This window comes from Acinonyx jubatus, chromosome E1 (genome assembly GCF_027475565.1).
Source record: "Acinonyx jubatus isolate Ajub_Pintada_27869175 chromosome E1, VMU_Ajub_asm_v1.0, whole genome shotgun sequence".
Classification (NCBI taxonomy): Eukaryota; Metazoa; Chordata; class Mammalia; order Carnivora; family Felidae; genus Acinonyx; species Acinonyx jubatus.
The window spans coordinates 9610092-9622318 of NC_069397.1; the positions used below are offsets into that span (position 1 = coordinate 9610092).

At 53.3% G+C, this 12227-nt stretch overlaps 1 protein-coding gene across 9 annotated transcripts in view; it reads right to left on the reverse strand.

The window, feature by feature from the left end:
• SPECC1 (sperm antigen with calponin homology and coiled-coil domains 1) overlaps window positions 1–12227 on the reverse strand; it is a 336294-nt gene that overhangs the window by 48388 nt on the left and 275679 nt on the right. For 8 of the 9 annotated variants that reach the window (XM_027047514.2, XM_053212407.1, XM_027047510.2 and 5 more), the window contains one exon: window positions 6589–9796. The exons of the other annotated variant lie outside the window; for it this stretch is intronic. In XM_027047514.2, coding sequence (XP_026903315.1) covers window positions 9707–9796 — 90 coding nt within the window. In that variant the 3' untranslated portion in view covers window positions 6589–9706. Of the gene's footprint in view, window positions 1–6588; window positions 9797–12227 lie in introns of those variants that run through there. 9 annotated transcript variants of the gene reach the window in all.

Here is a 12227-nt window from a genome sequence, read left to right on the forward strand (position 1 = left end):
ACTCTCTTTCTCTCTCTAAATAAATAAATAAATAAACTTAAAAAAAAAAAAAGAAGAGGCTTAAAAAAACAAATAATTTAAAAAAAGCAAAACACCAGAGTTGGAATTTCAGATAAACAACAAATACTTTAAACATGTAAGTGTGGCCTACGTATTGCAGATGTATTTATGCTAAAAAAAATTATCCACTGTTTACTAGAAATTCAAACTTAACGGGGCGTCCTGTATTTTATCCAGGGATCCGACCTGGCCTACAGATCAGACCGCCTCAACCCTTCATCAGCGCCTGGCAGCCCTGAGAAAAAGCCCTGAAAAGCCTCACAGCCCCGAGATGTCCTAGGTGTCACTTCCCTCCTACAAGGCTCAAACTCCCCACCTGAGGACAGGTTTGAGCTAAGATTTTTGAGGAGCCTGAAGTGTCGGGAAGAAAGGTAGCCGTAGCCTAGGGGTGCCTGGGTGGCTCAGTTGGTTAAGTCTCCAACTTCGGCTCAGGTCATGATCTCCAAGTCCATGAGTTCAAGCCCCATGTCGGGCTCGGTCTCTGTCTCAGAGAGTGAGAGAGAGACAGAATGTGAGTGGGGGAGGGGCAGAGAGAGAAGGAGACACCGAGTCCGAAGCAGGCTCCAGGCTCTGAGCCGTCAGCACAGAGCCCGATGCGGGGCTCGAGCTCACGAACCGCAAGATCATGTCCTGAGCCAAAGTCGGATGCTTTTAACCGACTGAGCCACCCAGGCGCCCGCCCCACCCCCCCAATTTTTTTCTTGAAATTTTCTTGAAATTTTGAAGAAAGGTGGCCTATACAGGAGAATAAGGAGGAGGAAAGCCAGGAGAGAGCAGGCTCTGGGGTCCCTTGAGGGGATGGGGGGTGGCATGGGAGACATGGTGATGACAGAGTTGCACTGGGGCTGAGGGCCGCCCCTTGGCCTGTGTGATGGGGGTGCCGGAAGCCCCCCTGCCCAGGAGTGGAGGGTGCAGAGGCCGTGGTGGTCGCTCATTCCACATCCGCACACACAGACCTCTCTCATCCTTTCCTGGACTCAGGGACAAGCGGTCAGTCGCCAAGACTCGGGCAGAAAGAATTCTGGGCAGGAGCTCTGGGACAGACAGACGCTGGACGGCCTCCAAAGCCCACCCACACCCCCAAGTGCTGCCTTCTTTCCAATTCCTGTGGAAAAGAGCAAAGTAATCCCCAAACAAGGGCCTGCCCCTGTCAGCACCAGCCTCTGGGGAAGGTCGTTCTCGAAATGGAGAGCCGGTGGGGGCCGGACGAGGCAGGCTGCCCCAGGGCCCAGTGCGGCCCCCCCCAGTTGTCACCCAGCAAGGGGATCCCTTGTCAGGAGGGGCCATTTCATGCCTGGCCCCCGACCACCCCTTACAAGGCATCTTGCTCGTCTCCACCGTCTGTGATGCTTGGCTTGGCCCGGCCAGCAGCGCTGGGGGTGGGGCAGGGGGTCGGGGTGGTGGCGCAGGGGCTGAGAGCAGACCTGGGGTCAATATTCCTGCCCCACCGGGCCCCTCTGCAAGTGACCCCCACGTCCCGGGTGGTCGTGAGGGAAGAAGTGCAGCCCGTGCCTGGTGGCCTTGGCTGTTACTCACACCCGCCTGCTTCCAGGTGAGCTGTTCTGAGGGAGCCCTGAGGACACATCCCTTGGGGGTCTGGAACTGCCGAAAGGTACCACTGTCCCCACCGGCAATGTCTTCCTGAGGAAAATCCGTGCGATCGCTTCGGCAGGTTGTGGCACCCACTCGGTGACCCCCGCTATTCCCAGGCTGATGGAGCTCCCACTTTCGTTCAGGTGTGGGGGTGCCCTGGGTCAGGGAGGGTGACCTCCTCCATTCCTAAGAAGTCACGGAAGATGGCTCCATTGCCTTTTGGCGGTGGCCGGACGGGCGGGGGCACGAGACACCATTTTGGCCAATGGGACAGAGCCTGAGAGGGTTGGAGGTGGGTTCCGGGCAAGGCTTTCGAGCCGTCCTCGAATGGGGACGTTCCGAACATAAAGGTCGTGGTCTCTGGTTAGTGTGCCATCAAAAAAGTATATGCACAAACTCCCTCTTGGCTAAGATGCATCTGAGGTCTCGATGCAGGAACTAATTGCTAAGCTTCACGGGACAGGAAATATCTCGTTGCTTTTCAAGTAATAAATCACGGCAGGTGCACTAAATGGCATCACTCTGAAGACCCACGCTCCCCAGTATGCTCTTCCTTCCCCGTGGCAGGTGCCAGATGGTGACATATCAACGGAGAGCTGGACGTGTAGGCTTTGGTGCCAGGCTGCTGGGGTTCAAATTCTTGCTTTGCCTTCTCCAAGCTGAGTTGTCTCAGGCGAATTATTTAACCTTCCGTGTCTCAGTCTCCTCTTTGGCAAGATGGCCTTGTACGTACCTCACGCAATGGTGTCCCAAGCCCTCCGAACCAGCACCTCCTTGGTGCTGGGCTCCCGGCTACAGGAGGGCAAGGCTCTATCACTTGTGAATCTGGGATTGTGCAGGAGAAGCCTGATTTGCACCCCATGGAACATGCCAGCACGCAGCTGTCCCGCTCACCACTGCATTTGCAGGGAGACTGCTCTAGTCCGCAAGAGGCTTGGCTCATTCTTAAGTGGGTCCCACAGGACACCCGGGTCCCACATGACGCCTGCCCTGACGAGTCGTCAAGGACAGGCACTTGCCACAAAGGCAGCTAACTACTGGCGGGTTAGTGACCCGTGAAGGGATCTGGTGTGAAAACCAGTGACCAAAAGGCAGGATGAGGAGGCCCAATGGTAGGTCAATCCGATTCTTCAAGCTTGGCAATTAGAACTAAGAAATACAGACAGATTTCACTGGTTGTTAATGGGAAGCCACCAAAGATGACTGAGGTGTGTAGAAAAATGGCCCCCCCCAAGATGTTCGCACCCCAGTCCCTGGAGTCCATGCATACGTTACCTGACCCAGCAGAAAGTGCTGTGCAGATGGGGACCGAGGGTTGGGAACCAGGGATGGAGAGAAGAGCCTGATTACCCAGATTGGCCCAATCTAACCGTGTGGGTCCTTATGTCAGAGCGCCCTTCCCAGCTGCAGAGTACCAGAGGGGAGCCCTGGGGGCAGAGGAATGGTCAGAGACCATCTATGTTGCTGGCCACAAGCCAAGACGTGTGGCTGACCTTGAGAAGCAGACAAAGGCAAGGAAATGGATTCTCCCCTAAAACCTCCAGAAAGGAATGCAGCCCCCTCGACACCTTGATTTAAACCCCGTGAGACTAGTGTCAGACTCTGACCTGAACTGTAAGATAATGGATTCGTGCTGGGTGAAGCCACTAAGTTTGTGGTGCCTTGTTACAGCAACAACGGGAGACTAATACAATAGTCTGGCAGAGGCACGTTAGGACCCCAGCCGTGGGAGGGGGCACACAGTAAGTGCTTCCCTGGGCCCTCACAGACCTGAATTTCAGAGGCGACTCTCTTTAAGGTGTCAGGATCTGGAAGGTGTCAGCATGGAAGCTGGAAGTCTCAGGGCACCTGGCTGGCTCAGTCAGGAGAGCGTGTGACTCTTGATCTTGGGGTCGTGAGGTCGAGCCCTGTGTTGGGTGTAGACGTGACTTAAAAAAAAATAAATAAAAACTTTTAAAAATTAAAAAAAAAGAAGTTGGAAATCTTTTTTTGTCAAAGTTACCCTTGAAAAGCTCCGTAAGAAGATACCATCGTGGGGGCACCCAGGTGGCTCAGTCGGTTGAGCGTCTGACTCTTGATTTCAGCTCAGGTCATGATTTCATGGTTCGTGACATCGAGCCCCATGTCGGGCTCTGCGCTGGCAGTGTGGAGCCTGCTTGGGATTCTGTCTCCTTCTTTCTCTCTGCCCCTCCCTCCCTTACTCTCTCAAAATAAATAAACTTAAAAAAAACAAAAAAAGAAGCTACCCACTTGGACATCTACAAATTCTCTCTCAAATGGGCCCAACACCGTCAAGTTTTCCTCCAGGGATGGAATGAGACCCGCCGAAACAGTTGGCTTGCGGTTAGGGGCCGCAGTGTAGCCCAAACAAACAAAGACAGCTTCACACACTGAAGTGGCATTCGGTCCTGAGACACTCGCACAATGAGTCGCTCACAGGAACCAAGACAGTAGAAGGGAACAGCACCTGTCCCACGCCTCATACTTGCTCTGGGGCACACGAGCATCGGCTGGAATGGCAGGTGGCGAGAGTCACGCTTTTTTTTTTAAAGCCTTATTTTTCTTTTTAAATGTTTATTTTTGAGAGAGAAAGAGAGAGCAAATGGGAGAGGGGCAGAGAAAGAGGGAGACAGAGAATCTGAAGCAGGCTCCACGCTGTCAGCACAGAGCCCTACGCGTGGCTTGCACCCACGAATTGTGAGATCATGACCTGAGCCAAAGTTGGGCATGTAACCAACTGAGCCAGCCAGGTGCCTCCCATACCCTTATTTCCCCGTGGTCGACTCTGCGGGAGTTAAATGCGAGTTTGAAATGCCTCTTCGGGACTGAGTGTGGATCATCTTCCTTGGCCATGAGGACACCCCCGTCTGGGGTGGCCTGCCTGGGTCTGTTCCTGGCCACTGGAAGAGCCCAGTGAGGTCCGCCCAGCCCAAGGAGGTCTGAGACTCTGCCCTGGCCCTGACCTTGACTTGTCCTCTCAGGAAAGGTACCTTCTCTGGCAAGGCGTCTTCTAGGACAAGACTTTTCACAAGGTGGCCATGCCTGGTGATGTCATGTGCAGCAATATAGGAAAGCTGAGGCTAACTTTTCCCATGTTCCATTTTCTGTTTTGCTTCATGTTTCTGATACAAGGGTAAGGACGTGGTATAAGGAACGGTATAAATAGTAACCCAGATGGACAAGTGGGAGGAGTGATGGGACTCTTTGGCCAACCCTCTCAGATGTCCAGGCCAGATCTTTTTACGGCTTATTTTTTACAATCTAGAAAAATCTCACTGAGGTTTTGGTAGGGCAGGTGGGTTAAGTTAGATTGCATTCATTTAAAGAACCGGGGAGGCTAGATTCTGCTTGGAAACGTGTGTCCTCTTATTCGCGAGAATGGGCCTAATGCCAGCAAAGAAGGAAAACCAACGATCTTCTGACCCTCAGGTTTCAAGTTTCTCCCCAGGGTCCTCCCATATGTAGTTCTGGGATTTTTTTTACCACCAAGTTGGAAAATGCTAGAAATGGCCATTTGTGAGACCAGCTGCAGCACAGAAACCCAGCTAGGTGCCGAGGCGTCTGTCCCCTGGGTTCAAAGAGGAATTCCAAACTGAAACAAACAGTTCCTTCCTGGTAGCTGGATGTTTCCACCAATTAATCAAAACTGATGTATCCTGGGGTGCCTGGGTGGCTCGGCGGGTTAAGCAGCAACTTCAACTCAGGTCATAATCTCATGGTCTGTGAGTTCCAGCCCCGTGTCAGGCTCTGTGCTGACAGCTCAGAGCCTGGAGCTTGCTTCAGATTCTGTGTCTCCCTCTCTCTCTGCCCCTCCCCTGCTTGCTCTCTTTCTGTCTCTCAAAAAATAATAAAAAAATTTAAAAAACATCTGGAGCAGAGAAGGGGGCCGGCTGTGCACCAGTGGGGCCCACGGCCTGTGGTTCTGGGTCTCTGTGGCCGCGGAAAACCAGGACCACCGACTGTGCGACAACAGAGGCCCCGTGGAGCCTCCTGCCTGTTACCCTGACTCAATGCATATGGGCTACGTCAATACTCAGGACACGAACATTGGGGCATGTGCTTCATTCACAGAGGGGCCAGGCTCACCAAACTTTGGGAGGGATCGATTTGCAAGTGTTGAGATGCTGGTCATCTGTCTGATGCCTGTGTGTGTGTGTGTGTGTGTGTGTGCAGACTGAGTGGCCGCAGGTGGCTGTGCATAATCACCTGGCATCCTCTCCCATCGCCTGACAGCCCACGGAGGAGAATGAGCTGTGCCTGCCGTCGTGGCTCGGTGCGTGGTAAGCCCTCATCAGAGACTGTGCGATTCTGATAAGACGGGAGAGTCCCTCAGGAGACAAAGGCCAGTGACAGTGGAACTTCCTTGGAAGGGGGAGGGAGAAGTAAAGATTCTCGAGGGCGGGCAGCCTCCCTTTTCCTCTCCTATGGGAGGGGCTGGTCATCTAAGACACCAGGGAACAGTGGCCTCCGATGATGCCCGAAGAGCCACGTGTCACCTGATGTCTCGGCACGCACAGTGCACCGGGGTCTGGACACACAGACGACTCGGGTCTGTTAGAGTTCATACGGGCTCTGCCTGCTCAACCTTGGTACAACTGCCGCCTGTGGTCTCCAGGACCCGTGCACTGAGTGGGGGCGGCCTGTGCGGGCGCCTGTGCTGTGCTCATCTGCGCGGCCCCAGGGGGGTGACTTTCACAGGAGACTGTGGTCGCAGCCCTCTTGCCGTGAATGGAGGGAGGCGGAAAAGCCATCAGGATCCCAGTCCTTTCTGGCAACTTCCAGTAACGCCAGAGAGAGCAGCTCAGTTGGGGCGGAGGGGGGAGGGGCGACCACGGCCCAACACGGAATAGGGACACGAAGCCGCTAGCCTGAACCGAGGCTTGGCATTCCGACAAAGTGCCAACCATCAACGTCACCGGGAAAAATTCACCATCGGACAGAAACAAAATATATTTATTAGAAATGTGACACAGTCGTACATCATACACTTCCAAATGTTAATAGTTAATATGTCTACGTTGGCACATCACGTCCCGACAGTGCTGGGTGTGCTCTTTCTAGAAACGAGGCCACAGATGTATCCACTGTATTCAACTAATGTAGTTAAAATTAGTGATCGGGCCGAGATGGTGTAGACTTAGCCGCAGTCTAGCCTGGGTCGGAGGAGTGACACACCCGGGGCACTGGGGCAAACGGGATACTTAAAAGTACTTCTTAAAAAGGTAGCTGTGTCCTGTTCTTTACTGCGTGTCACTGGTGGTTCACCTCAAAATGGCACTCGAGCTTTGGGCCAGGAGAAGCCGCGGCCGGATTTGGCATATGGGTTTGTGTACGGGGGCCGAGTCCTCTCCTTCCACGGGCTTCTGCGGGCCGGTGAAGTGCCTGCCCTCCCCCGAGAGATTCAGGGAACATCGGTTTCCGCGGGGGAAGAGAACACCGCAGATGAACGTTCGTCACCGCCGCATGGCTCACCGCTTAGGGAAACTCTCAACCAAAGCTACAACACAACAGCTGAATGAAGAACGAAAACCCAAGACTAATGTCATTTCTGAAGTGAGAAGGGACTAGGGTGGGAAGGGAAGTGGGCGTTCGCCTGGTTCCTCAGAATATGCTCGCCCTGGGGAGCAGGGGCGGGGGCACCACCATCAGGCAGCTAGAGTTCACGTCCACGAAAGATCTCCCAGTGAACGAACCCGTGGACTCGGCTTTAAGTCTTTGAAGAACTCCTCCACTCTGCTGGGGCAATTAAAAATGGGTCTAAAATCCCCATCCGGTGGCCCAGCACTGGGGCGGGGACAGCTTGCCCCGGTCTGAGGCTCTGCGAGTGCTGGAAGGCCCGGTCCCCCTCGAAGGACCCTGCGGGGCCAGACCTGCCCCCCAACCACCACCAGGCTTCCCCTTCTGGAAGCGTGCCCACTGGCAAAGAAAATGGTAGTCAAGGACCTTCTTTGAGTTATAAAAATAAATGGCACATGGCCTTTCTTTCATAGGACATTTCTTTCTTTTTCAGCTAAAGGGAGCAGCAGGCTCCAGTGTTGGAGGAGAAGAAATGGCAACGTCACCCCTGCATAGACCTTGCTTCGCCCAGAGCTGAATCATCGGACTCATTTACTGTAATCACTAAAAACAGGGCCCAGTAATGCTAAACACCCCCTCCAGGTATCCCTAGACCTCTTCGGCCTCTCCCACACAAAACCCCGAAGTAATCCCAGATTAAACACAACAACCGAGAGCTCACCCCGATACTCGGGATACTAACCTTTCCCCACTGCAAGGGTGAGCAAGGCAGAGGCTTGGAGGTCATGGAAATGCCTGTTATGTCAACAAAAGACAGATGCGTGGAGCCACACAGGGAATCCCTTCCATTTGGATACGCTCCTCAGGAAGGAGTAAAGTAAATTTGCTCAGGCTGTGCCTCCATTTCCATTTGAAAACAAAAGAGCCACTGACAACATCATCCTCCCCAAACTGCTCCGGAGAGACCTCAGATGCCACTCACCGCCCTGCCCTGAGGAGCAAGAGGAAAGGCCTTCTCTCCTCTCCGTGGCTGTCAGGGGAACTCTGGAAACATACAGAAGACATCCCTGGTTCGACGGCTGGGGCAGGCCAGGAGGGTGCGTTTTGAACACGTTCCGCAGGAGATCCTGATCTAGGGCCACAGAGGAGGACGGGTAAGCAGGCAGGGGTGGCAGCCTGAGAGTGAGGGGCGGACCCCCTGCAGAGATTTACTGCAGAGTGACACTGGGAGGTCTCAGCGACTGACACAGGGACGGCCCTTGGGGGCGGTGGGGAGGAATCACTTGCATCAGCAGGTGGCAGGCACTGAGGTCACCTGACTACCCTGTGAGCCACGCCTTCACGTGCTACATGATGCACATTTGCGGGCCCCACCGACCTCCAGGGAGCTGCCAGGTGGGTCCTCAGCGGGTCTCCCTGCAAGATCTGGGGCGGGGGGGGGGGGGGTGTGCCCTCTGCAGCCACTAGGGGTGACGGCAGGACAGTAGACGGTTCACTTCTAAATGGAGCCATCCCTGCCCACCGCTCAGGGCTTGCTGTTGCCATGCAGATGTGAAGGGCCCGAGGAGATACCGAAGACTGGAGTCTAGAGTTCAAATACTGTTTTCGCCTGCCGTCCGCCCGGCACCTCTTCAGCCTGTTGGCGCAAACACACGAAGACCCGGGTGGGCGCAGGCCGCTTCGCACGCAGGGGGCTTCCTGTTAGGTTCGGCACCTGGGGCAAACGTGTGCGGGCGTGCACGGGCGTGTGGACTCGCGGGGCAAACACAGCAGGTGGGCAGGTGCTGACGGGTCCCTTCCAGCACGCGGGGGACCGCCTGGCCCGGGGCTTCGGAGTGTGACCGCGTCCCAGCACACGGACAGACACACGCTTCTCTCCGCGAGCCACCCCACGGGCCACCGCAGCAAAGCGCCCACGGGCTGCTTTGTGTGCTGGCGCGTCTTGTCTTCCCCCCAAAGACTCCAGTAAGTGACAGCGAGATGTAAACTGCTCAGTCTGGTTCTAGGTGTTCAAACTGTTGTCTGGAACGGAAGCGTTACGGCCCCCAAAAGGCAGGGCTGGAGCGTTTTTCCAAGCTGCTCCAGAGCCAAGTGTTTGTCCTTTTTGTGTTTTGATGAGCGTGTGGGTTTCGGAGGCCGTGGGTGGTGGCAGGGGCAAAGTTTTTCTAAAGGCCAAAGGAAGGAGTTTTAGTGAAAAGATGGCTGTTTGTCGTGAGGCTCCGCAGCCCATGGGTGAGGTCGTGGCGTGTGACCGGAGATGTCCTACTGGGTTCTCACGGAGTGAGCCTGGGCATGGACCCTTAGGTCTAGAAGGAGGGAGGCCCGTGGGAGAGCAAGGCTTTCCAACTTACGCGCCAAATGCATCTAGATTAAAAGTAGGTGTGCCCTGGAACCCAGCTCCGTTCTTATTTGTGTGTGGGCCCCCCCGGATCGAGCGTTTTGAGGGTGGTGGACGGAGCAGGGCCTGTGCAAAGTGACCAGGTGCCCCCAGGACAGGCTGCGGGCGGTGGGCGGCTGCTCGAGGGCCCTTCCGGGTTTACGTCTCAAAGTACTTGTAGATCTGGGCCACGTACTGCATCACGCTTTGCCAGTCGGGCCGGTCCGTGTACAGCATCTCACTGAGCTCCTGCGGGAAAGAGGAGGAGGTCACAGGGGGACACCACAGACCGCCTTCCCACAAAGGGGCTCAGAGCCTGGTCCGGGCTGGTGCTGCCTGGAGACCCCCCCCCCCCCCCACCTGCATGGACAGGAGGCGTGGGCAAGTTAAAAGAAAAGCGTTTTATTCCTAATCAGGAGATACTGTCCCTTTTAAAAAACATTAGACAGGACTTCCTCCCCCTTTTCATCTTAAGAGCATGACAGCATTTTAAAGAAAACTTTGTAGGGGCGCCTGGGTGGATCAGTTGGTTAAGCATCTGACTCTTGGCTCAGGTCATGATCTCACAGTTTTGTGAGTTCGAGCCCCGCATCCGGCTCTGTGCTGACAGCACACAGCCTGCTTGGGATTCTCTCTCTCCCTCTCTCTCTCTGCCTCTCCCCTGCTTGTTCTCGCTCTCAAAATAAATAAATGAACTTAAATTTAAAAAAAAAAGCTTTCTTGGGGCGCCCGGGTGGCTCAGTTGGTTAGGCGGCCGACTTTGGCTCAGGTCATGATCTCACAGTCTGAGTTTGAGCCCTGCGTCGGGCTCTGTGCAGACAGCTTGGAGCCTGGACCCTGCTTTGGAATCTGTGTGTGTGTGTCTCTCTCTCTCTGCCCCTACCTGTTCGTGCTCTGTCTCTCTCTGTCTCAGAAATAAATAAACGTTAAAGAAAAAAATTAAAAAAAAAAAAAAAGCTTTGCAAAGAGAAAGTCACCCATAATTCCATTATCATAAAACAATTTCCACTTTCCTAAGTTATATTTGCAGGTACCCCTATGTTCTCCCACGCTTCCATCGAGTGGACATATCGTGTGCTCTGAGTTTTTTTACTTCATGCTTTCCATGCACAATCTCACGGGCTACTGTGTCGCGACACTGGCCGTCACGGGAGGGAGTGCACACAGCCCACAAAACTGCTGCCCCACAATCCACACGACATCTAATGCTCGCCGTGGGGCATGAGCTCACTTCTTCACGTTACAGACTTTGCCGTAAGCACCTCCGTGGGCGGAGTTGTTGAATTCATGCCTTGCGATGAATTCCCATGAATGGGATGGCCACAAAAGCCTTGACCCAATTGAGAATGCAACCAGTGTCTTATCAGAATCAGGTGTCAGACCATTTAATGTTTTTGTCGTTGTTGTTTGTCCCCTTGTTTAGTAGGCTATCAGCAAGAGCAGAGGAGGCCACAAAGTGACAGACAGGATGGCTGGGCCAAATGTTCCTGAAATACATGCCACTAAAGGTATTAGAAAATTCACTTTGGGACTGAATTTGGATTATTTTGTGGTCACAAGAGGATAGTGGGCAAGGACTCTGATGGAAAGCCAGGAGTAGAGATGCCGTGGAAAATCAAGGTTGAACTTATTGAGCACATCTGATCTTGAGCAGTGACAGAACTGAGGCCTGTCACCAGCCATTTATTTCCTGTTTCCACAACAGCTAAATATACTTGACCATTTCTACTTCCTGGTTATGCTAAAAAATTATCAGCCTCTCTCTGGTCATGGGAAAGCAGTGAAAAGGCAGCGAGTGGAACATTATAGACAGATCTACTGAGAACAATTTAAAAACATAATTTTCACAGCATACAAGGATTAAAAGTCTCCTTCTACATAAACTACTGTGGGCGGGACTGTGCACACAGACCGATGCATGAAGAGCTAAGCTTCTCACAATAGCAGGGTTGTTTATATGGCAATAGTGAAAATAAACCATCAAGAATTGAGTGTGACTTGGGGTGCCTGGATGGCTCAGTCCGTTAAGCGTCCGACTCTTGATTTTGGCTCAGGTCATATGATCTCACAGTTCGTGGGATCAAGCCCTGTGTTGGGTTCCATGCTGACAGCGCAGAGCCTGCTTGGGATTCTCTCCCTCTCTCCCTCTCTCTCTGCTCCTGTCCCACTCGTGTTCTCTCTCTTTCAAAATAAATAAACTCTAAAAGTTAAAAAAAAAGAAAAATTGAGTGTGACATTTAGGAGGTAGGGGAGGTGCTCTGAGAAAGGAAGCCACACCTATGAACCAAGAGAGATGACAAGCCTCCCTCCCTGTGACGGCGAGGATGGGTCTTGTGTCTCAGAGAGGACACAGGAGTCGGACCGACACTCGCAGCTTTACTCAGACTATCTCACATGCCTGAACCTAACAATAGTAACATTACTATATTTTGGCACATTGTCAACATTGCAGCTGAACACATCTGGAGAAATAATTATGGCACATTTCTGGGGATGGGCGAGTAAGCCGCCTGAACAGAAATCTGAGGACGTGTGACATGTATTTGAATCAGTAGCTGAAAACCTTTCAAAATGGAAAACACCAGGCTCGGATGGTTTCACTGGCTAATTCTGCCAGTTCTACACATTCCCTTCCAGGAAACAGAAGAGGAGGGAACACTTCTTCACTCGTTCTCTGGAG